Source organism: Corapipo altera, unplaced genomic scaffold (assembly GCF_003945725.1).
Source record: "Corapipo altera isolate COAL_440 unplaced genomic scaffold, ASM394572v1 326, whole genome shotgun sequence".
Lineage (NCBI taxonomy): Eukaryota > Metazoa > Chordata > Aves > Passeriformes > Pipridae > Corapipo > Corapipo altera.
In genome coordinates this window covers 3,171,017-3,196,718 of record NW_020884945.1, presented here as the reverse complement: position 1 = coordinate 3,196,718, position 25,702 = coordinate 3,171,017, and the positions used below count along the sequence as shown (strand labels likewise).

The following is a 25,702-nucleotide window of genomic DNA, read 5'->3' as shown; positions in this document are numbered from 1 at the left end:
GTCCCACAGGAGCAGGTTCTCCTGACAGGAACTGTGGCCTGCGGAGGCTCCGCAGGAGGAGGAGAGAGAACACCTGTTATGCCCTGACTGTCTCTCTCCCAATTCCCTATCCCCCTGCACTCCTGGAGGGGGAGGTAGGTCCATCAGGAGTGAAGGTGGGAAATTGAGCCCTGGAAAGAAAGGGGTGGGTGAGAGTAAGGAGTTGTGTTAGTTTTGTCTTTGTTTCTCATTATCCAAATCAATTGTAACTGGTAATAAATCAAACCAGTTTTCTCCAAGTCACAGTCTGCTTGCCTCTGACAGTGATTGGTAAGGGAGCACCATATTTTTATATCAGCCCATCAGCTTTTTCATCTTATTTCCCCCCTGTCCTGTGTGGGGAAGTGGAGAGACAGCACAGTGAGTGGACATCTGGCAGCTGGCCATGGTCAGCCCACCACAGCAGCAGACATTCATTTCTGCTACCTTAAGTACTATTGGTGCCAGAAATGCTTGGCACAACCCCTGTGGTGTGGCTCGTGGAAAGCCAGATGACTGTTGTTCATAAAAAACTGGGATAGAAGTTGTTTCTCTTAAGGTTTCTGACCTCCCTTGGCTGTGCTCTGGTTCTGTGGTGTCTCTGCCATCCGTGGGTGTAAGACAGATGTGGTGGCAAGGTAGAAGCAACTACATTTGACTGAGTGCAAGGGAGAGCCTTTCCTTGGCCAAGAGGTGTCCAGGGCTGCATTAATAACCTTTGTGTTAACAGATATAGTAACTTTAATTTTTTTTTTTATAGATATGGGAACCGTGAACAGTGCTGGTGTGGGTGTTGCTCTCCCTCTGCTCACTGGAAAAGAGGTTTTCCATTGTCAAACCTGAGTCTCTGGGGCTGTACCCCTTATTGTTGCTGCTTTTGCTCCCTTCTTCCTCCTGAGAGAAAGGTTGGGAATTGAGAGGATTTAATCCCAATTAGTGCCTGGCATGTTGCAAAGGTAGACAGCAAATCCAGGACCAGACTCAGGACCTGGGAAGTTGTAGCAGTGAGACAGGGCAGAGGTATTTCAGGGGAAGGGAAGCTTTAGGATCTGTAAGAGTGGGAGTTCAGATGTTTTCCCACAGAGGGTTTGGAGTGGTTTCCATTGCTGTTCTATGTGGGGTATCTGTATTTTTAATCCTGTTCACTGGAGCTCACTGGAGAGGATCACATGTGTTTTGTGCAGTGTTGAGTGGTGGCCAAGCAGCTTTCATTCAGTGGTCCAGTTCCAGCAAGGGATTCCTGTGCTGGTGCCATCACTAAAGTAGGAAAAATCTGGCTTGGATATTCCATGAGGTTTCTGATGTTGTAGTATTTCAGAATTGCACTGCTTCCAGGAAAAGGCTCGTTGTGACTTTGAATGCTTCCCTGAAGAGACTGAACTCATTGGGAGTGCGTTGCCAATTCCTGGCAGATGGGACTGGTGAAGATGACAGTGACATGTGCAGGGACACTTCACTGGAATTTCCTCTTTCCCTCTCCACCATGTACTCTGATGTATTTGGAGTCCCAGAGACTTGCAAAACGAAGATGTGATTCATGGTATTCTGCACATACTTTGTGGTAACTTTATTAATGCAGGAAGTTTATTTGTGGTTACTAAACCTTCAGTCATTTAAATCAGATTTAACCGTGGTTTGGGAGCAAAATTTCAGCCTTCCTGGAATCAATGGCAAAACCACTGTGGCCACTGGTATGAGATTTGACTTGCGGTGCTTTAACAAATGTGCCTCCTAAAAAAGCTTTCTGCTCCTAATTGCGTTCCTTTGTTCTTTTTTCCCCTCAGTCTTGTGAAGAAAACAATCTGAAGACGATGCATCTGTGACCCCTGATCCCAGTTTGCGAGTAAGGGCAATGGAAGTTGTAGAGCATACTCCTCTCGCGACAGTTCCCAATGGATATGCAAACAGGATTTTCCAAGCAAACATGGAGGAAGGGAGCACTGATCCGCTGGAGGCTTGCGGTGCTGAGCACTGCACCTCCAGCGACGCAATTCCGAGTGAGCGGGAGGAAGCACCCAGGTATAAGAAGACAACCAAGGGCAACCGGATCTGGAATTTCGTCAGACGAAGGAAAGGACTCTCCACGAGTAAAGACAGACCTCAGTCCATGATCCTGCTGGGAGTTACCTCTGAGGTCTCGGAATTGAAAAAGCCATCCTTCATGGAGAGGGTACGGTCGTCGAAAAAAGGAAGATCCTCCAGGACGCCCAAGAATGTGGATTTGAGAGCATCCAGAGTGCAGGTGGCGTGTGACCCCGAGGAGGAGCCTCCTGCCAGCGGGCAGAGAGCTGTCTACAGGGTGAAGAAGCTGGGGGACGGTCGGAGGCCCTCCCGCCACTCGTACGCGGGGTACATTGAGGATTTAGATTCCTCTTTTGAAGACATAGAGCTGAACATCAGCATTCCTGAACTTGATGCCACTGAAAGTAAATGTCTCAGGGATATTAGTGCCAGATTACACAGTGAGGATAATGATGGTAACTGCCACAGAATACCAGCCAGAAAGAGCGAGTCTTTGAATTTTGAAAACCTTAAAAGTCCTGCAGTTGCAGAAGGGGACAATCAAAAGAGGTGTGCTGTGCTCCCACAGGAGAGCCGGAGAGGAAGGAGCTCTGATGTCTGGAGCTATCTGAAAGGAATTTCATTAACTAGCAAAGATAATTCAAAGCTTCCAGATCAAAGGGCTGAAACCAATTTCCAGAACTTAGAAAATACAGCTGATCATTCCTTTTCTTATTTTGACTTTGATACGAGATGTGAAGAGAATCCCAGACAGCGGAAAAAATCCAACGGTGCTGCCAAGGCCACTCACTTTGGGGGGGTTGTGAGGTTCTTGACGAGTGTGGCCGAGGCAGCTCGGAGGCTGCGAGGCTCCTCAAGGGCGTTTTCCCTCGATGAGAAGAGGCCTCAGCGGAGTTTCCGAGGCTGGAGGCAGGATGTTGCCTCCCACAGAGAGGGCTTGGTTATTGAGAACGAGAGCGCAAAGGCCTTCTGCACGGTGGGAGCGTGTCTGCAGTCCCCAGATTCAGGCACGTGGGAGAACCTGAGCTTTGAGAGTTTGGTGGGGAAGGAGCCCGTGCAGCATTGCAGAACCACAGAAGGGTCCAAAGAAGTTGGTTCCTCTGCCCTGGGCAGCGGGAATGACAGGGTTAATGGAACATCACTTTTTCCTTTTGGGCCAGAACCATCCATCTCCCACCTGCCAGAGCTTGCAGATGGTTCTTTCACTGAGCTAAATAGCAAAGACCCCTCTGAGGATCTGATTGAACTTCCCCAGACGACTCTGACTGACCCGATTCAGAACTTGGGCAGTACTTCAGAAAAGACACAGGTCATGGGCAGGGACCTGCCACCTTCTCATGATCTTCCTACGAATAGTCTGGATGCTGTGGATCTGGGCCATTCTCCAGCTGCCACTGGTGACTTTCCTGCAGAAACTGAGGCTCAGATCCACCTTCCACTGGCATTGCCGACTAAACTTGATACTGAGGACGTGTCTTGTGCTCCAGTGGTTGCTAAAGACACGGATCCATCTCCAGCAGTGGCTCAGGAGCTTTCAAAGGCAGAACTGGATATTCAGGACTTGAGAAATCCTGAGCTGCCTTTGCAAGACTTGTCTGGAGGTGAGCTGGGGTCTCAAGACATTGGCAGTACCCTGGAGAGGATCGTGGGCAGGGACCTGCCACCTTCGCAGGATCTTGCTGTCAGTAATCTGGACGCTGCAGACCTGGGCTGTTCTCCAGCTGCTGATGGTGACTTTTCTACAGTGACCGAGGCTCAGATCCACCTTCCACAGACATCGCCGACTAAACTTGGTACTGATTACGTGTCTTGTGCCCCAGTGGTTGCTAAAGACACGGATCCATCTCCAGCAGTGGCTCAGGAGCTTTCAAAGGCAGAGCTGCATAATCAGGACTTGAGAAATCCTGAGCTGCCTTTGCAAGACTTGTCTGGAGGTGAGCTGGGGATTCAGGACTCAGGCAGTACTCCAGAGAAGGCACAGGCTGTGGGTAGGGATGTGCCACCTTCTCAAGATCTTCCTGTGAATAAGCTGGATACTGTGGACTTGGGCCATTCTCCAGCTGCCAATGGCGACTTCTCTGTAGTGACTGAGACTTTAATCCACCTTCCAGAGACAACCCCAACTGAGGAGATTGAAGATACTGTCAGTGCTCTGGAGAAGAGTCAGGTCATGGGCAGGGACCTGCTGCCTTCTCAAGATCTTCCTGTGAATATCCTGGATGCTGCAGACCTGGGCTGTTCTGCAGTTGCTGATGTTGACTTCTCTGTAGTGACTTTCTTGAAGTGTTCAACAGTGAAAAGGCAGGTTTTGGAGCAGACTGATGGCTGCTTTAAGAAGCGGGGGATCACTTCATTTGTAGAACGGAACTCTGTGGAGATCACAGAAGGAGTGGAAGAGTTTAACTCCAGCTCAGAGTGCCGGCCTTTCCAAGTGCACGTCTCCAGGATTGTCTCCTCCGGGCAGCTCAAAAATGGAAAGGTAGGAGTAACTTTGAGTAACGTGAGTAACTTTTACTATAATATCTGCAATGAGACCCCACTGTTGTACATCCTAGGAAGCTGGTTTGTATGTGAAAGCATTTTTATACATCCTCATTGGACTTTTCAGTTCAGTAGATCGTTCTGTGAATGGTGGCAGTAGAATGCCATATCAGTCTGAGTTACCTGGCATATCCCTGAGCTCTTGGTTAAACCTCCAGAGCTGCTTCTCCTGCAGCCCTTTGACTATTTGTGTGTATCAGTGCCTCTAGAAGAGGGTGGAGCAGAAGTTGGTTGTAGGCACTACCTTTAATTTTTTTCCTCTTTACATTTAGTGCATTTGAAGTAGAAGCTCCTGAGAAGAGTGGTTTTGGCAAATGGAGAGTTTTGAAGTGTGCTGTGGACAAACAGCATTCAGCGATTGCACTGTGGCCTCTGTTTTCTTACCTAAAATGACAGTAGAGATGGTAGGTTTTGATTTTTACTGAATGATGGTGGTCACAACACAGCGTCCAGAATAGCTGTCAGAGTCCTGGCATGGAGTGCAAGAGCAGAAAAATAAAAACATGTCTTGAAGAGCTCACTGAGTCGTTGCTCTGGCAGATCTACTGAGCTTTGTCCCTGCTCCAAACATGTCAGAAGTTGTGTGGCATCAGTAGTTTGTGCTGAGCCTGTAGTGGAATGCCTTGTTAGGATCTGGGTACATAATATAAGCAAAATACCTTCTTAATGTGACTCTATGCCAAGAGGGGTCTGGTCAGCACTTCCCTGCATCTGTCTGTGCACAAAATGATGTTTCCTTTTGGGATTTTAAATACCTAGCCCTGAATGAGAGGTGGGCAGTGGTGGTGGCTCTAATCAGGGCAGGACATTCCTGTTTGGTACACGCAAGTCTTTCAAAGCCCTTAAAATTGTCAAAACATTTAAGTGGACATTGTATTGTGCAGTAGGTTCCGAGTATTACAAACCTGTCTTGTCCAGCTTAATGCTAGGAAACCTCAGAAGTTCCGTGGATAAGGGAGGGAGACGTATGGCATGAGAAAAGGCCTCCTGAAGCTGACAGACTGTCCCATAACTCTCATCCCATCTGTGCAGCAGAAAGTGTGAGCAGTGACAGTCCTATCAGCTGTGCCAGTCTCTGTCACTCTGTGCCAGTTGTGGAATTGTGGAAAAACATGGCAGGACCCAATGTGATCAGCTCAGCTGGTTGCCTGCTGATGAGATGAGGCTGCAATTATGACTTTTTTTTTATGGTGCCAGGTAGGGAAATAGGGTCAATTTTGTGAAGAAACTTCCTCCTTTCCTTTCAAGCTTGGAGAGACCAGAGATATTCCAGAGGTGATGACACTGTTCCCTTTTGGAAAAGGGGTCACTGAAGCTTCTGAGCCAAGAGGGGAAGTGTTTGAAAATTGGCAGCAGATTAGAAATGACGGGGGAAAAAAAATCTGAAGTTCTGACTCCCAGCTAAAATGGGCAGGAGCATTGTTAGTTATTCCTGGATTTGTTTTTCTGCTCTGTTTTGTGTAATACAACAAATTATGGACAGCTCACTGTGTAATTCCAGGCACTCCAGAGGGGTGAGGTGAGTAGTGGTTGGTCCCTTCTTGTGGTCTCCGGAAGAAATGTTTTTAGGAGGAGCTTGAGGGGGCTGTGGTTTGATATCCCTTCATGGGGACTAAGCAAGATAAGAGAGGCACAAAAGGATTGAGTGGAGCAGAGGAGAACAGTGTCCCCCTTTTCCCAGGGCAGCCACATCTCCACTGGCTGAGGGCAGTGGCTGCATGTGTCATCGCAGGGGCAGAATCCCAGCTCAGCTGTGTGAACAGGAGATACTGTAAGTCCCAGCTCAGCTGCTGCAGGTTACAAACATTACCAAGAAGCTTAAATATGGTGCTTGAGATAACTGGGCAGGAAACCTCCCCCGTGTTCCCGTCGAGTGTGGCGGTAGTAGCGGGACCTCCAGGCTGCCGCTGTTTCCTCCCTGGGCAGGAGCAGCTGTAGGGTGGGAGGGAGAGCAGAGAGCCCCCCTCCTGGGTTGTAAACACCTCTTGCATCCCAGAGACTCACCCTGCAGATTTGAAAATGGATTGTCAGCAGCAGCAAACCCAGAGCAGTCAAAGTGAGGCTAATGGAAGGATGCTCTGGGATGGGAACAGACCTGGAGAGTCCTCCAGCAGCTCCAGTAACAACTGACCTGAGATCCCCCAGGGATCTCTCATCAGGGAGCGGCACTTGGAAATGTTTGACCAAAAATAAATATGGAAGAGGAGGAATTTCAGCCTGAGTGTGACAGTGGCAGCAAACTCCAGCCTCTTATTGTTTTAGGGCTAAATTCAGCTCTTTGCTGGCACCTGTTCCCCAGGACAGTTGTTGGCCCTGCCACCTCCAGCCTGCTGTGATTAACTGAAGGCTTTGTATTTCAAGGGAAATGCTCAACCTCAAGCAGGGAGAAGATGCTGCCGGGCCAGGGTGGCTTGGCTTGGCTTGGCCAGCTGCTGTAGGCAAGTTCCCCAGCAGTTTTACAGTTTGTGAGCAGTGTAGGGAAGAAAGTATTTTCCAAACAACTTCCACATTGTCCCACAGAAAGCACAAAAGTGGTTCCCACTGAGGCTCGTGCCCAAATCCGTGAGGATTTGGTGTGACAGGCTGAGGCTGGTGTAGTACCAGGGATGCTGGAGTGGCATTTGGGGGACATGCAGGTTGGTTCTGGCAGTAAGTAAATCTGTTTAGCTGTACTCTCCTGCAATTAATGCTCCTGTTTCTTGCTTTCCTGGCCTTGCCTTTTAAAATTGTAATGTCTTTGGGCAGGAGCTGACCGATTTTATGGGCAAGTAACAGCTCAACAGGATTTGATCTTAGTGCTGTAAAGGAAATTGCAACAGCATTTAATAAGAGCAGCTGTAGAAAGGTAGAACCCACTTACTTCTTAAACTGTCCTCCTGACAGTTGCTTTCAGACACCATCTCAAGTTCTCCTGTGCTCTGGAAACTTGTGGAAACAGTGGAGATAAAATGTTTTGAAGAATTGGAAGAACAATAAAGGTCAAATAGATTCTAATGGGAAATGAATTACTCATTCACACTGCTGCATCTCTGGAATGAAGGTGCCTTCCTTGTTTTGAGAGAGATGAGAAGTGGAGTAAAAGATGAGATGGAGGCTTTACTAAGTTTTGGACAGTTGCAAACTCCAGAAATTTCAATTTTCCATGCCTCTACTGAAGGGAATTATCCTCATCCTGCCTCTAAAGCATCCCAGTAGGAAGACCGCTGCTGCAGGGAGTCAGGCATAGCCCCATGAATTGTCTTTGACCACTTGCAGTAGCTTGAGATGCCATTGAGGTGTAAGGAAGCTTTGATACGACATAGATTAGTTTGCAGTTCCAGCTTCACATCAGGGTTTCAAACTACATGTTGTGTCCTTGGACAAAGTTTGCCCACAAACCTCCTTTGGAATGACATGAGGAAAGGTTGCAAGAATATGCATCTGAGATCATATTTTAGGTATCAGTTTAGAGTTTTTAGGGCCCAGAAACAACTTTTTGATGTATTACTTGCAGAGAGATCGTCCCTGCTCATCCCAGGGCCACCCACTGGGACTGAGCCCCGTGGATCTTTCGGGCTCGTGTCACCCTCGCAGTGACAGAGCAGAGGGGTTTCACCGCAGTCTTTCTGTGCCCTCTGCTGGCTTATTCGTGAAATAGGAGGTGATTTTTATGGAACAGGAGACCTTCCCTTTTTCCATAGGATTTTGGATTTTATCTCCAGAAAGTTTGCAGCCTGCCGCTTGCTTCTGGCTGTTGTGGCTGCGCACAGACACCAGTTGTGTTTGTGGGGCCGTTCTCCGGGGGAATTAGGATTGCCAGAAGTGTGACAATGACATTTCTACAGGCTTGCCAACCTGGGCAGGCGGTGTGTGAACCATGGGATGAGGTGCCAGGCCAGTGGGATGCCCAGGTTTTCCAGACAGTTTGGTTTCAGGGCTCTGTAAGGGGCAGTGTGATCAAACTCACTCCTCAGCATCACGGCAGATGCTTCTCTTGAGCAGCTGTTGAGTTTTTGCCTCTCAGGAGCCAACCTGTCCCTGTGCTCCCTGCTGTGGAGTGTGATGGTGCTCTGAGTGGCCCAGAGGGCTGGGGCAGGGTTGGTGCTTTCAGGGCATTAATAGGTTTGGTGGTTCCTGCACTGTGTGCTTTGTGTGGGAAAATGGGAGCCTCTCCCTGTGTGGTGGGTCCGACTGGAAGCACAGGATTACTGATTTGCCTGAGTGTGCACATGCCAGAGGACAGGTTTGCAGATCTGCTGTCTGATAGCTGGGGCATATCTCAGATCCTCCCACAGGTTTGGGGTTTTGCTTTAGTACAGCTGCAAGTGTCTTTTCATGAGAGGAAGATACAGCAACTTTTTTTTCTGTGTTTGATGAGAAATTGCAGGTGATGCCCAGCAAGTTCATAGTGACCTTTGGCTTGAGATTGTTTTATTGTCTCTCTGCTGCAGAACATGTTGGGAGCAGCTGCAGAGATGGGATTGCTGAGTCAATTTATTCCTTCCCTCCCACTCTTGAATGGCACTGACCAGGAAATGGTGTCTTGGAGAGCTGGTCTTCAGAGCTCTCATCTCCTGGTTATTCAGTTCCTCAGTCTGCTGCTTACAAAAGACTTTATAGTCCTTCCAAATTAAGAAACAGTGCTTTACTTTCCAAATCCTGCTGTTGCCAAAAGAGCGCTGTATTCCTGTCTGCAGCGAGGTGCAATTTACTTGCAGAATGAAGATTCGGGGTATTTATGGCTTTTAATATGGTTATGTCTGACAATCATCTTATTTTTAGAGAAGACAAAATCTCTAAAGCCTATCTTTAAGCTGTTCAGATTTTTGTATTCGTAATAACCATGAGGTGCTACGAAAATCTTGAATTAAAGCCTATATTTAGTGCTATCTATAGTGGGGTAGAGGTTTTTTTTGGGAAACGTATTTTTAGCATTGTCAGGGAAAGGCAGGTTGAGTGTGCAAAGCTGATAGGCTTTGCATGTATATATAATCAGCCATAGAACACATGGACAATTGAGATTTCCACATGTTTTACTTGTTGTGTCTCATTCCCAGGCTCAAAAGTTACAACAGGCCACCTCTGTAGTGCCATCAGAGTAGTGATAGGAATGGGAAACTCTGGGTCTGTGTGCTAAATGGGCTGTGTGTGCAAAACTTCCCTGGATGGAAGGTTTTCTTTGGCTTTTACCTCCTCCCAGCTGTTACCCAGCCCAGAGGAGTGTCCTGGATCACTGGATACAGTGCTGGGAGCAGGCAATGGGAGATGGAGCCTTAATTCATCCACAGCTTCCCACTGTGCCTTTGGGGTAATTACAGCCTGTCTACTTTAAATGAAAATAAGAGCCCATCAGTGAAAACGGGCTTCTGGAGTCCTTAGACAGATCCACCAAACCATCCCAGGCACCCAGCTATTAGCAGGGCCCTGGAAGTGTGACAGATGTATCTCTGATTGGGGGCAGAAGCCTCCCAGAAGGAAACACCTCCTGTCTGCTTCTCCTGACCTTTGTCAAATGATTTTTCTTCTGATTTCTTGACTCTAAGATTATACACAAGACTTCCACGGTGTCACATGTCATAGAGAATAAAATGAAAAATAGGAGTTTGAATTGTGATGTTTTTACAAATGACATTCCATTCTGCAAAATGTCACAGCACAGTTGTCTTTTTCAGGAACTTTTCCTCCTGGAATAGAAAAATAAAAGTTGGAGTGAGGAAGCCTCCAACATTTTTCTCCACTTAGCTCTGTATGCTAATTCTTTGGGTTACCAACTGTTAAGGTGTAACTGGGGTATTTGACTGCTATATGGGTGCTTCCATCAACTGGAACTATTTTATTCATCCAAGTAATATTTGATAGACCAGTAACATGTCTTGTTAGCTGAGGTCATTAGTCAACTCCAGAGAAACTGCTGTGATAATTCCTGCTTTCCTCTGTGAATCTTTTAGGAAAAATGGTCTAGTTTTGCTAAAAATGTACCTGGGTGTTTTCAGAGAAGGAGGTCCCAGTTTTCTTATAAGTGCTGTGGTTTGCCCCATCCTTACTTTTGGACCATCTGAAACGTGGCAAGGGCTGTAAGATGTGTTCTCCCAGGAGATAAGGCACACTGTAATAACTGAAAAAAAGGACAAAACCAGTTGCTGTGGTGGCTGCTACAAACATTAGAGAGAAAATGGTGTTAGAGGCGTGTTGTTGTTGATGGCCCCTGTAATGGATGGTCAGAGGAACCTGCAGAGATTCCCCTCATAGGCCTGCCCCTGACCTATAAGTGACTCACCAGCTTTACCTGGGACCTGCCTGATGATCTGGAGTCTGGCTCACCCTGTCCGCCATCTCCAGGCCTGGCCTGGTCCTTTGCTCTGATGGGGCTGGCGGGTGAGGCCCCGTCCTGCCAACCAGTCCTTGACTGCTGTTTGCTGTCCCTTAGCAAGCAGCCAGCCCTCGTTGCACATTGTGAAGCCAACCCCAGATGTTTTAGCTAGTCCTGTGTCCTCAGCACCAGCTAATTCCCTCCTGCGTGTGCTCCTGCTGGTAGCTGGGAACGTGAGAGTAGCCTAAACGCTGTGCTGGAAGCAGGTATCTCCATCGGTGTTACTCCCAGAAGTGCCTTGGTCGCTCAATGCCACTGGGATTTGTTGGACTCAAATACTGCTGTGTTCCAGGGACGAGCCCCCTGCAATTGAGGCACTGGGGGCTCCAGCAGCAGAGCCAGCAGGTCTCGATCTCGCAGTCAGACATGCAACGGGGGCAGATTGCAGCGGGCAGTCCGAGGTGTGCTCTGTCCTGGAAATTCTGTTATTGTTATATGTTCTGTGATTACTTTGCCTGAAGTTTGACTCACTGGTAAAATTCTTCTTTGACCCTTCTCTTGGCAGCCAGTGTCCCATCCTCCTCAGCCGTCCCCACAAGCGCCACCCTTCAAGGTCCTGGTGGAGAGGTGCCGCTCAGAGCCGCTGTCGCAGAGCACCCCGCAGGGGCTGGACCAGCTGGGCGGGCGCATGCAGCACCTGCTGCGGCGGCGTGGTGAGTAGCTCTGCATCTTCCTCCCCCGGCTGTCTCGGTGCCACCCCTCCTGCAGAGCCAGCCAAGGGTGGGATGGGTGCAAAAGTGAGGAATGTGGCTCGTTATACCCCTGGCACCAGATGAGGGAGCTCTGATAGCCCCATGCTGAGGAGTTGCATGTTGGCTAATAAGGTCTCTTTGTGTATAGTGTGTTTAGGAAATAAGGCTGCTTTCTCTCTTTAATGTGTCTGAACACAGTCCCTGTAATTTGGTTATGAGAAGATGAACGGGTAGGCACATAAGGTGTAAGAGGTGTTCAGCAGCTTCTGTGTGAGTTTACATTTGGTAGTTTTCTCTGTCCTCTTAGAATCCTCTATCGTGAGTACTCATCGTTTGGAGGTGGTGAGTGGTGATGGATGCTAAGATCACAACTCAAGTCTCGTGTTTGTTTGGAAAGACAAGAAGAAGTGAGGAGTTGTTTTTCCTCTTGTGCTTGGGTACTTTTCTTCATCAAGAAGGGAATCTCATGAGCCAAAGACTGGGGTGAGCTGTCCTCCAATTGTCCTGCTCATGATGCTAGAGAGAGCACCACGGAATGTATTTGCTGGCAGGGTCTTGTGTTGGCAGGTAAATTGGCTGATGGTTGAATAGATGACATCATTTTTGAACCTCCTAATTAGAAAGATTGATAATTAGAGTTAAGGAGATGATTTCCTGAAGGGATACTGCTGGCATGAAGAATCCTGTGATTTAGCAATGGGCAAGCACGGGAGTGCTGCCAGACTGTGCTGGCATCACTCAGGAGCACGCTGGGGATCCGAGCAGTTGATGGATGGTGGCAGCACATCAGGGTTGAGAACAACTAGGAAGGACAAGGCAAATTGACTGCCTCTTCTGTGAACTGCTGGCTCTGCTTTCGGGGTGCACACGTTGCTGGCACATAGGGAGTCACCCACGTCTCAGCGGGAGCATTCCCAGGTTTGCTGCTGCTCCCGGGTGCTACTCCCATGGCCCGTGGGCGCTGGAACCGGGAGCAGCCTCCTGCTATAATTGGCATCGTGCTGCAGCCTGGCTCTCCCTGAGCCTCCAAAGTGAAGTGTGTATTGCTAAAAATAGCAGCAGGCTGCCTGCATCAGCGTTCAGGAAATAGGTCTCAGTGCAATCTCTCTCCCAGCAACGCTGGAAGAAAATCAGGATTGCTGCCCACCCAGCCTGCAGCAGGGCCCCTGCTCTGCTGCTCTCAGTCCTGGGCAAAGCAGGGCCCCAACCTGTTTGGTTTGGGGGTCTCCACTCTCCCAAAGCCTGGGACCATTTGTGCTGGTTTCAAACCTCTCATGACTGACAGTCTGAAAGCTCTGCCTGGGTTAGAGGCACATGGGGAAATAGAAATTCAGCACTGTGCATCTTTTAGGGAAGAATTCCAGAATGTGGCTGTTTTCTGTAGATACCTTTCTCCATGAAAGGGATGACAAGGCTCCAGGGGTTGGGAACAGCCGTGGGGGTGTGGTTACACATCCATGTGCCCTGCCTGGCCCACACGTACCTGTGCTGGCAGCTGCTGGGGGACAGGTGCGGTGCCAGCTCTGTTTTCTTCCTCCTAATGCCTGTGCCTCCAGGCCAGATGGAACCCTGATGGAAAAAGGGATTAAAATCGCTTGCTAATTGTAGGAGGGAAAGACTCTAGTCTCACACAGAATGGCAACCTCACCTCAAAAAGAGAGTGGGATAGGATGGGGAGATGAAAATTTGGGTTGATTGGAAAAGTAGAGCTCATTTGCCTCTCCTTTGCAAACTGCTTTGTGCCTGGCGTACGTGCCATCTGCAGGACCAGGCTGAGGTTTGGTGTAAGTGGTATTGCTTGCTTAAAGCTAGAGCAGAACTGCATCTGTGAGGGGCTGGCCTGAAGCTCTTGGGGTGAGAACTAGCCCAGTTTCCTTAAAAAAAACAAGTTTTTTTGGCCCTTTCCGTTTCTGTTTTCTGTAAATTCAAGGAGCTGTTTCTTCTCCAAGGCCTGGCATCATACAGCCCACAGTGACTGTCCAGCTGGGAATTCTGCAGGTCCTGCTACAGTGGTGCTGGTGTCAGTGATGGCCAGGGAGCTGTTGCCCTGTGTGTGCAGATGGGGGTCTCCTGCTTCCTGGAGCTCCTGGGGGAGCATCCTGGCTCCACACCCAGCCTGTCTGACCCCACCTCTGGATGTGGCTCCAGGCTCTGGTCTCTTGTGCCTCTGCTTTGTAGTATCCAAGCTGCACTATTTCTCTTGTATCCCAAGAGCACTAAATAAAGCACCTAAATATACCCTCTGCTCTCTTTTTCTAAAGAAGAGGTTGAATGAGTCTCTTGCAAACAATTTTGTTTCTTTCATTTAAAAGAACAGCCTCCGCCCCCAGCCTGAGCTAAAGCACAGCGTTTATCTTTTGTCATTCCCTTTTTTTTTTCCCCTTCCTGTGGATTTTCTCTTGGCAGCTGAGAACGAACAGGCTTCAAAGACTCTGAAGGTGCGCGGGAACTGCAGGAACGGTGGCCGTCGGTGGAACCTCTTCAAACCTGGAGCTGAGAAGCTGCAGATCAGTAGGGTAAGGTGCAGTGTGGAACGTGCCTCTACCTGTCTCAGGGGTGGGATTTACCTGCTCTGTGTTCAGCCTGGCAAACTAACAATCTGCTTTGCTAACAGCTCCCTCAGGCCGTGGTTCCTCCAGCCATACACGGGGATTTTTTTGTTATTAGAGTCATTTGGTGGCAATAAAAGAACAGGTGCTTTCCCCTGAATTAGCTTTCCTTCAATGTGTATTGGAAGCTTTCTGGTCTGATGGAGGCACTGAGCCTCCATTTCCTGTGGCTGAATATCCCTTGCAGGTGATGTTCCACATCACCTTTAGGTCTGCTCCATGGTTTTGATGGATTTATTTTTGCCCTTCCTTTTTTAGTCATGTCCTTTGAGTTTGGTACTGCCCCCAGCACCATCTCAGTGATAAATTCATGTCATTGATTCTTTCCCAAAGTGTTTTGCAAATAGAGGCACAATCCACCTTGTTCTTTTTCTGTGAATGATGCTTCTAGCAGGGGAAGTAAAAGCTGTCATGGGCCTGGGGATGTTCACATCTTTCTCTGGGAAGAATTCAGAAAATATGACAACAATTGTATAATTTGTCTAATACGTTTCCTTGCTTGGGTAGGGCTTGTTTTTTTTTTTTGCTGTGCCATGAATTTGAGGTCTGGAGACCTTGGCTATTCCATGGTCTTGTTTTGGATTTGTAGTATTTGTGAGTCTGGTTTCACTGGTACCCAACATATCGCACTCTGGGTTGTCCAAAACCCAACAGATTTTCTAGCTTGCAATGTGGTGCAAGGAGAGTTTTCTAGTGAGTATGGCAGAAGAATTTTGACCTTTGTTGTTCCTCTAGGACAGACAAACACAGGATGATCTTGGAGCCAGGAATTTCCCTGCTGGAATCGAGAGGGAGGGACTGACCTGTGGTTGTGCCTCTGTGGCTCTTTCCCGCCCCACTACTGTCCTTCCCTACCAGACCTTTATTGTATTCGTTTTCCCTTTGATATCTGATGAACTGCCTTTCTGAAGTGTGATTTCCAGGGAGGACCTGGCCTCTGTGCCTGTTTTTCCATCATACAAGCAGTAAGTTGGCAGTAAATGAGACTGACTTCTCCATCCTTGGGTTGGGTGTTGGATTCCAGGGAACACATGCAGGGATGGACCGCTGGTTTTTTGGTCACTTGTGCCTTTCTGGGATGCCATCTTGCATCACTGCTGTTTTCTTTCCGATTTTTTTGTGGGCTGAGATAAAAGCCAGAGGGATAGATAAGACAGGGAGTTCAGCCATTCCTTTTCTCTCCCTTCCCTTTGGGTCTTACCTTGCTTCCCAGACATGAACTGCTTCTTTCAACTCAGGAAGGCTGTTTTCGTTTTAGACAAGCTGAACATCCAAAGCTTGGATCATCTAAGTTCCTGGAAGATAGATTCAGATCCAATAAAGCTGTTTGTCCTTGGGACCACGACAGAGGCAGGTGACTGCAGAGCAGTACAGCAGTGAAGTATCCTGTTGTACAGTGTGCAGGTCTGACCCTGGAATGTCATCAGATCTGCTATTCATTATGTTTCCATGTTCAGAATCTGGTACTGACCAGTGCATGGATATATTTGGTCTACTTTGATCACTTTATTAATCTCTGAAGAGGAGCCTTTGCAGCTTTCATGGCTGTCCTTGAGGCCATCCTGGAAGCCAAGGTGCTGTTCTGTTTTGACACAGAATTGCTCCTGAATGGTCCACATCCTGAGCTGTTTCTGGTTGCATACAGAGCCTAATATGAGAGACCCTTAGAGAGCCAGTGGAAAACTGAAACCTCTGCAAACCAAAAGCCCTGCTGAAGTTTGGGAATGGTTAGCTAAGAAACTCTGCTTCTCCAGTGGTGGTATCTAGGGAAGATGTGGAGCTGGAAGGGGACATGAGCTTCTCATGAGCACAGAGATCTGTGGGTGGTGTTTGGCTCAGACATGGCCATGCCAAAGGTCTGTGCACCACTGGGGCAGAGAACTGGGCTTGGGGAGGCTTGTTCAGAGCTACCATTAGAGAGCTTGTTGCTCAGCCTGAATTATGGCAAACAGGCAGGTGTGAAACCCCTGCTGGGGTTTATAAATCAGGGGTACTGTGCCAGTGCTGCAAGAGCAGGATCTCTAAATGTGGCTCACAACAGCAGTGCTGGAAAAGTCATCTCTTGCCTCTGCCCCAAGCTCAATGAAGATCTGCAGGTCTGTAAATCATCTCTTTGCCAGAAAGAAATTTGTACTCTGGCAAGATTTATAAATTTGAGGTAAGACTTGTGGGCTTAGCTGTCAGTGAAGGCACCTGACAAGCAACACAGCCGACACCGGTCAGGTGACAGAGCTAGTGCAGAAAGGGGTGATTTATACTTCCAAAGCAGGGGCCAGGCTTCTGCAGAAACTGTGCCTGATTTCCTTCTTGGATTGGAGTCTGTGAACTGGGGAGAGAGCAAGAGGAGACTAGCAAAGCATCAGGCTTGTCTTAGGGGCACCAGGGCCATCCTGGCCCTTGGAAGGGTGAGGGTGGCTGTGCAAGAAGAGCAGTGGTACATTGGTATCACTGCATGGCCTTCAAAACTCCAAAGCTGTTGATGAGCAGCTGCTTTGTGAACCCTCAGAAGCTGCTTGTTCTTTGCTCTGCACAATGTGCAGATTTTGGCAAGAACATACCCCTCTTCTTTCTTTTTTTTATTTCCTTTTTTTTTTTTTTAATTGTGGAGTTGTATGTGTGAGTTAGAAATGGTATCTCTTAACTACCTGCTAGCCCAGAAGTCTGGGCTGAGGGGCTGATCCTAAGCCCAAGGAGGAATCCCCTTGTCAAGACCACCCTTTATTGTTTGTCAAATCTGTTATCAGTGTTCATCATTTCACAGCTGACTGCATATTAAAAGAGAACAGGGATGGCAAAATGCAGCTGCAGGAGAGGAGAGAAGGGCAAATGTCTCCATCTGATTTTTATCCTGGGAGCTCATGTGTGCATGCACAAACCTGTGTTTTTTCTTGCTGCTTGTGGCTCTGTTCTCTTAACCAAAGAGTCTGCAAGTCTGGGCACAAGCTGGAGAAGTTTTCTGTGGAGTAGGTGTGGTTTATTGTTCCCACTTCGTAGGAGGAATAAGAAAACTGAAGCACTAGAGGGTGGTACATGTAAAGCCATACAATTATTTTTTTATTACTCTCCTGATTTAAAAAAGCAGGTAAAAAGTAAAGAGGGTCAAACTGACATGACTTCTGAAAGCTTTCAGTATTTTATTTTCTTTCCAGAGTACACTTTTCAGCCTGGAGAAAACTCTGCATTGAAATGGTTTATGTGCAGAGCATTTTGGTTTAGCACTTAGGTCACTCAGAGCCTTTGCTTTTATGGGAGCAGTTTGGCGCAATCAAAACCATCTTGCACGAGACCTCAAGGTACCCCAAACTGCAGACTTTGCCGAGATCCCAGAGCAAACTGGAAGGCAGCCCTGGCTCTGACAGGACCCTCAGGATTGATCATGCCTCTGATTTACCCTCAGGCAGGTCCTGCCAGCTGGGACATGGCTGATCCCTGGGGACCATGGACAAGGGCAGCAGTGAGTTACCTTCTTCAGCCCCAGAGCAGTGCTGGGAGATGTTTTATGGTCTGGGTGGCAGAAGCAGAGGATGACAGTCCCATCCTGGACTGGCTTCATACTGACCCAAATCACTGGCCTCTGCTGCTTCCTATCGAGAAGGGACTTGTGGCTCCCAGTCGAAGGTGTCTCAGTTCTCTCCATAGGCAGACACTACTCCAGATGGGGATGGTACTCCAGGAGACTCAGCCCTTCCTAAAATGGGAACCATCCTCTCAATGTGTGGAGGTGTGTATTGGTTCTTGCTCTGTGATGAGAGATATAATTTTCAGCCTTTAAGTTCCCAAAGATGACTGCAACCATTCCTGTTCTCTGCTCCTTTCCTCCCTTCCTGCCCTGCATGCTCTTGTACAAGGGACTAAAGCCCAAACTTATATGCTGGAGGAAGCCACTGTTAACTAGCTAGAATGGAAACTTTGCATGAGAGCAAGCTTCCTTGACATCGCCTATACTAATAATAGGCAGGCCTGCTGTGCAGAGGTGTTGAATATTCAGTAAACCCACCCCCCAGCCTGTCCTTTCGCCTCTGGAAGTCAGGAACTGTTTCCAGAGGCTGGTGGGGGGTTGCCATTGCAATGATGGTGGATGTATGAGTCTGCAGCTCTCCTGAGCTAATTCCCCACCAGCGTGTTTATGAGGAATAGGAAATTCAGACAACGTGCAGCCTCCAGGAGAACAGAGTGAAGGGGAAGTTGATTTGGGTTCTCTCTTGCTCACATTGTGCTGCAATGAACAGGGAATGCTGCTTGATATTCAGGGCCAGCTCTGCTGCTTGCTATTTTTATCCTCTCACATAATGCTGAGTGGGCATTTTGGGTAGTGGGGCGATTTTTTTTCCTCTTTGCAATGTGTCCTGCATCGTGTTTCTCTTGCCTTGTACTTGGGGAGGAAGGGGATGTGCTGGGGCTCATGGACTGCAGCATCCTGGTTACGTGAGTGGGATGTAATCACATTCATTTTGGAGTCCTCCTGTCCCTGTGAATAGGCTGAGAGAAAAGCACAGTCCCATGACTTTCCTGGTGCTAATTAGTTTAAATATCAGTGTGCTGCTACGAGAGGTTTATATGCACGTATGAAGGGCTGCCAGGAAAACACATCCTCTTTGAATCTCTCTTCCCTCATCTTAAACATTGAGTGCTTCTGCTAGCAGGGTATGTCTGAGCTGTGTTATTTTGGGGAGAGTTGTTTTATATCTTGATAAACTTATTACGTTAGTCTACTTAGCAGTGCTCTGAAATCTTTATATAGTTTTTTTCCTTCTTGAAGCCACTCTTGGACATTTATAAATGTTTTTAGCAAGTTCTGAAAAACTGTCTTCTGTTCACAGTTGTTAAAATAAATAAAAATTGGCTTGCTCACTCGAGGAGGAGGCAGGGATTCAGTGCAGGCTGACAGGTCCTGGCAGCTCTGTCTCAAAGCCTCAGAGCTCTCCAGTGCAGTGATCCAGCCCCATCTGTCTGTGTGAGGAGAGCCCAGCAAGGGTCCCCGAACCGGGGGGGGGGGGGGGCTTGCAGCACTGCAGCCTTTCGAGCACCTGAGCTGTGATGTGTCTGATCTGATTTGATTTATGAGCTGGTCAGAGCATGAAGAGCACTGTGAATGAGGGTGTGAACTCCAGGTCAGCCCTCAACCCATTTGCATCCATTTCGCATGAACGGGCCATGCCTTGAACCTGCTCCCCAGGGGCTGGGATGGCTGTTAATGCCAAGCAAGGATGCCTAGAACCAGAACTGAGTGGTGCTTCCAAACCTACCATGCTCTGCTTATTTAGAAATAGCGTTTAAAAGTGCTGTGGTTTTGTGCAGAGCAGGGCTGGGGGCACAGAAGCCTTGATTACTTTGGAGTTGCACCAGCAGTGCCATAACACAGGTGTTTTCCAGCACTCCTGGGGCCAGACAGGGAGTGTGGATCCTGACAGGAAGGAGAGGTTGGAAATGACAAAATGGTGAACTTTAATTGTGGGTTTATGTGCTGGGTAGCACAAGGCAGAGATTTGAAGTTACAGACTTAGAAGAGGTTTTCAGCTCTTCAGCAGTTATGTCTAATTCTGTATCAAGAAGAATTTCAGCTTCCAGATCATGATGGTTTTTATAGTGCAGTTGAACCTTGGGGTGTCTTCTGCACAACTGCAGGTGGTAGGTACTGCATCCTACATGGTATTAAATGTGTGTGATGGTGACTGTACATAATCACCTCTTCTGTAGTTCAAATGAAGCTCTCAACCTAACTTTAAATAGCAGTTTGGAACGGCTCCTTTTTCCTATTGCTCAGTAGTTCCACCTTGATTGCTCTGCTTCAACTCATTACTCAGCTCTGTCACTGTGTTTCACTCTGGGATATGGTTTATACAAAAGAAGCTTTAATGTAAAGTCAATTTGTGTTGCATTGCTAAAACCTTAATGACATTTTGCTTGGCAGCAGTATATACTCTCTGGTTTGCCCTTCCCCAGTGCACTATGTTCTCAATAAACTAAAGTTCGTGGTAGGTGTAGCATGAAAAATCTCTGAGTAAATATTGGAACAAATGCTTTTGTGGTGCTTCCTAAGCTCTGGCTGCGTTTGTGATTCAAGGCCACTGCAGTGTCACCAGTATTTAGCTGAAAAGGAGCTAAACTTGGGAGGGAAAGGCAAAAGCACAGGTCATGGCTTCAGAGTCCCTTCTGCTGAGATGTGGTTCTGGGATGCATCAGGTTTGAGATACATCACAAAAGTGTTGCTGAAGCCACTGGTCACTGGGTAGGTGGATGTATCCAGAAATGCATCGGGGGATGAAGGGGAAGTGTTTGCCGTGTGTGTGGCTCCCTGTCCTCCGAGTGCTTCACTGCACTGTCAGCCTGATATGGCCAAGGGCAAGTCCCCTTGGGATCCTGTGGGGGAGAGGTGGGAGGACTGTCCTACTCCTGTGGTGTTGGAACTGTGTGTGATCCCATGTGTGCAAAGCACTTGATTTGTTTCCATTGACAACCTGGAAGGAACATCCAGGACCATCCCCTGTGCTGCTCTCCCCAGCCTGGTCTAATCTGATGAACCTGGTGCAATGTGGAGATGGGATAAGTTCATAAACCCCAGATACAGGTTCATAAAAACTTGGCCCCACTGCTGTGATGCTGCCAAGTGAAATTATGGGGCTTGCAGGGAAGGTGCAGCTGCTTTGACTGGGTTTTGCTCTGTGCTTTGAAATGAAGAAGCCACAATAGGATTTGGTAACAAGCTGCCTCTTGTACCACAGGGAGGAATAAAGGGTCTAATTTTGTCCCTGTTTTTGTCCTGCAGAATTACAAAGGTTTTCATACCTGTATTAAACTTGGGATGTTGACCCATCACTGTGCTTGTACTTGGAGAATGAGGAGTATAGAATTAAGAGGATAAGAGGCTGCAAAGGGAACTTGGGTATTATATTAGTGCAGTCACGTGGCCTGCAATGAGCTCCTCGTGAATCAGGGAAAACTTCATCTCTTAATGGACTGCACAGAATATAGAGAAAAATTCCCCTAATAAATCTCTTTCGGTCTCTAGTATCTAAGGAAATACCTTATCGTGTTGTCCAAAATCCTTGAGAGATCAGTCTTATCTGAGCAAGAATAGAGATTTTGTGGTAGCTCTGCTGTGATGGGGTCAGCGGTGGCACTCCTGTGCAACTGGGAGAGAGATGGAATAACAGCTGGTGGCAGTGCTGCTGTTACTAGTATGAAATCCCATTTGTCACCCTGTGCATCAGCAGGATGCAGTGGGAAGACTGCAGGGACTGAACTACTGTGAGCCAGCTGCAGAGACATCACCTCCTTGTTGGGGACGTGGAGCCTGTGGCCATTGGGGACCACCTTTGGAAGGGTCTTTGGCCACTGGCCCTGAATCACCCTTGCCCTCAGCAGTTGGCTTAACTTTTACTGAATGTGGAGAGCTGCTTGGGCACCAGTCACTTCCCAGGTCAATCTGTGTTTTCCTGTAAATCTACAATCTGAGAAAGAGTTGTCTTTGCAATTCTCCTTGTCTGCTGTTGCTCCTTGTGCTGATGTCCCATGTAGGATTTCTCCCTAGGGATGCTGTGTGTGATTTGGAGAGAAAGGAAAGAGAACAACTGCTGCAAGCCAGCAAAGGGCTGCTGTAAACTGCCGCTGGAGTGGAATGCCCAGGAAGCAGGTTCCTCCAACAGAGATGAGTCACTGGGGAATGATTCCCCTTTACAGTGCTCCTCATATGAGGACTTATATCTAAAAGCAGAAATAACTCCACCGCTGCCCTTTGTGTGATGGGTACTCCTCAGCTCTGCCTCTTGACACATTTCAAAATTTTTAGGTGAGTTTAGCCTTGCCTGGAGAAACAAACAAGTCCCATGGCAGCCAGGCAGTGATTTGTCTGTCTTCTGAAGGGGACTTGTGTGCTGGGGGGTACTTGATGTCTCTGAGATGTTCAGATGTGGATGTGTCAGATCAGTGTCAGTGTAGTGCTGAGGAGGGGGCTGAGCTGAATAATAAGCAGCTCACTACCAAGCAGGGACAGGGCTGTCTTGTTGCAGTTGTCTTTCAGGCACTTAAACAGGCTGCAGTCAGGTGTCATCCTCTAGGAAGCAAGCAAGCAAAGAGACACAGGTGAATTAAAGTGTTTCAAGACTTCTCTGTGGCAATGATGCACTGAGGTACCTTGGCAGTGCTGTGTGTTCCTGGAACAGCACAGGGTGATGCTGATAGAAGCTGTCTTGTAGGACTGCCTTTGTCTTTGGAGTGCTGACTCCCAGTTGTTCATCTGTGTGTGCCACTGCTGGCTCCAACACCTCTGGAGATTTCCCACTGTCTGAGTACGACAGGCCTGGGCTCGGCACTGGGAGGCTCCCGGCCCCACAGCGACTCCATGGGATGGTTCAGACAGTAATGCAGTGTTTAGTGAACAGGTATGTTGTTTTGTTTCCAATCAGCCCTGCTGCACAGTGTGCTGCCAAGTGCGTGCCCTGTGATTGCAGTGCTTGGTGCTTGCTCTGCAATTCCCTCCTGAAATCCAGCTCAGCACATCCGGCCATGAGTGGAGCTCCCCGGATGTGCTCTGCCAGTGCAGGGTAAGAAAGATGTTTCTAGACTCTCCTCCCCTCTCTGGCAGCTCAGTGATTCCTGCAGGTGAGAAATTTCTTCCTAGAGATGAGGAGGGAGAGCTGTTCCCCACCACAGCCTCTGTCCCTGCAACAAGGGTTTGTGGGGGATTGAGCTGCTCATGCTCTTTTGTGGCTTCATCATGAGCATGTGAGTCCACATGTTCATTAATCTGTGACTTCCCCGGAGCCAGTGGTATGTGAGGTGAAAAGGGAAATGCCTCAAGCCCTTCTAAGGTTGTGTGCAGGGGTGGGTGAGGGTAATGGATGAGGGAGGAAGATAGTGAAGGGAGATGTCACCAGTAAAACAGAGCAATAATGCTGCCCAAATGTGAAGTTCTGGTTTAGGCAGCACCATCCTGGGAGTGAAGTGAGAACCTGAAGCACCGGTACTTTCAAAAGAAAGTGTGCTAAATCAAAAATACCCACTGGCTCAGTCAGCTGTGCTGATTAGGACAGTGTTCATCCCACCACAGCATTTTGCAGTGACAGAGGTCCTGTAGAAATGGATTTTGTCCATCTTTTGCCAGTAGCTGGGGACTGGACAAGAAGAACCAGTGGTTGGATCTTTCTGTACCCACAATTCATTTCCATACATTCTTTATTAGGGCCATCTCTTTCTCTTCTGAAATATCTCACTTTTATTTTTAACCCTGGACAAACACCAGATATTCCTCAAGAGAGATCTGTGATTGCAGCTCAGCTCTGACAGTTGAGAATAGCAATAGTATTTGCCTCATCTGAAATGCTGCTATTTTGAGCTCTGCTTTTGTTTTTAACCATCAGTGATAAGTTTGCATTTCCTCCCGATGATATTTTGGGTTGTTACAAATCAGGGCTGCAGTGGATCTGGCTGGAGTGTTTAAAGCTCCAGCTGTGTGAATTTGGGGTTGTCATTTCTGGTTTGATACCCTTTTACCCAAACCAGAGCAGAATTAAATCCCTACATCCCAGCTAGTCATCACTACATAATTTGCTTTACATCTTGCTGAAGCATTTAATAAGTGATGCTGCAGAAAGGCTTTTTTCTTCCTTTTTTCCCCTTTATTTCAGACTTAAGATAAAGGCAGACTGAACTTTACAGACATTTCTTTGGGAATCAGACATTTTCCAGCTATTATTTTGCAAACTATTAGAGCGGCAGATCATGAGGTGGGAACCCAGTTATGCAAACAAAGCCACGTCACTCATGACCAAAAATAGCTTCAGTACATGTGCAGTAAGGTGGAAACGAAGGCCTTTGGTGTAAATACAGCAAACAACAGTGAGAGGGGAAGCTGCAGCTTTTTGTTTAGAGCCTCTCAAGAGATATTTAAAAGAAGTGTGTTTTCCAGAGACAAGCAGAGTGTTGCTGCTTGTAATTTCAGTGGGACAGGAGTTTCCTTTCTTGTGGATAAAGAGGACTGGGATTTTGAGAGAGGGTACTGTGTACCCAAGGGGTGTTGATAATTTTTAACATGCAGGTGCCACACAGAGCATGAAGAAGTAATGGAGAACAGTTAAAAAAATGTTCTCTTTCCTTCCCCTCCTCAGTCCATCTCCAGCACGGAGGAAGCCTGGTCATTCCTGTGGTCTCCCGGGATTCTGAGGTAGCCTGTCTGTTCCTTGCTGTGAGAGATGGGTTCACATCTCACACAGAGATGCTATCTTGGCTTAAGTCTCCATCTGTTTTCATTTCAGCCTCATCCAGCACTGCAGTGCCCTAAATAATTTGGAGATCTCCCACTAGTTATTTGCTGTGTATTTCGGGACTCGCTGCCTGTGAATTTACTGGGTGTTTGATGCAGGGATGCGATCTGGCTTCCTTTAATGTGCTACAAGCTACTCTCCACCAGGCTTAAAATAAACTTGTTTCTTTCTTCTGTGATATCACTACCATGATCTCCTTTTGCAGTGGTGTGTTTAATTGCCAGATTGTGTAGCATTTCTGGCCCCAGATACAGTTTTGGGTAAGAAGAGGAGATAAAGTAGGAACTCAGGTATGGGAAATGCAGTTGTAGGTGTGCAGATGTAGTTTCCATTGGATTAAAACCTCCCTTTATGAAGACTTGCAATTTCTTTTCTCACAATGCTTTTCTGGGATGAATCGAAAGGGGCCTATAGAGTTGAATAAAAACTTGATGACTTCTGTAATGGGCAAAGCAATTCCCAGGCACTGCTCATTCCCTGTTCCTCACAGACTGTTCCTGTCTCATTTAGAAATCGTGTTCAGACTACCTCTGTATTCATCCAGAGTTGCAACTGCCTATCAGAATATCTTCATGCCTTCAAAGGGGAGTTCTCTGTTTCTGCCTCTCCTTTTCCAAAGATACATATAAACTTCTCCTGCAAAAATTCCCAAACACAGATTTTTATTGCTCAGGTTCCCCTTCCAAGTTCTGTTCTAGGTCTGTGTCTGTTTCAAGGATCGGGATGCTTTGCCTGGAGTGTTTTCCAAGCAGGATTCCTGTGCATGTTGCTGCTCAGGTTGTGCCGGTTGAGTGTTGCTGTATTCCAAACCAGCTGAACCTCAGCTGAACATCAGCACGCACAGCTACACAGAAGGGGGAGATTGGTGCTGATTTATTAGCCTGTCAATTAAAGAGGAGCACAAGGATTCTCACTGCATGGCTGAGAGATTAAGTATTGTGGTGGCAGCACAAGATCAGCTTTCTTAACTGTAACTGCTCGTTTCTATACATTTATGTTTACTTAAAATATTCCTACACCCTGCACTCCTCAACAGTAATTCTGAGCTGTATTTTGAACCATTTCCAGAGGAATACATTGTTATGGCATCCTCTTTCCGTATCTATTAGCAGGAAGGGGATAATTGAGGAAATCTCACACAGATTTAATTTGGGATTGAGGGCAGGAGCAGAGAGGAGGGGAAACACAACCCAGAAGTAGGTCAGAAGT

At 47.6% G+C, this 25,702-nt stretch overlaps 1 protein-coding gene across 1 annotated transcript in view; it reads left to right on the top strand.

Moving 5' to 3' along the window:
* The window catches only part of ARHGEF9 (Cdc42 guanine nucleotide exchange factor 9), a 207,610-nt gene that overhangs the window by 21,244 nt on the left and 160,664 nt on the right, over positions 1–25,702 (top strand). Inside the window, exons 2-4 of the mRNA XM_027662249.1 lie at positions 1,803–4,519; positions 11,436–11,583; positions 14,029–14,138. Of these exons, the coding sequence (XP_027518050.1) occupies positions 1,871–4,519; positions 11,436–11,583; positions 14,029–14,138 (2,907 nt within the window). The 5' untranslated portion in view covers positions 1,803–1,870. The remainder of the gene's footprint in view (positions 1–1,802; positions 4,520–11,435; positions 11,584–14,028; positions 14,139–25,702) is intronic.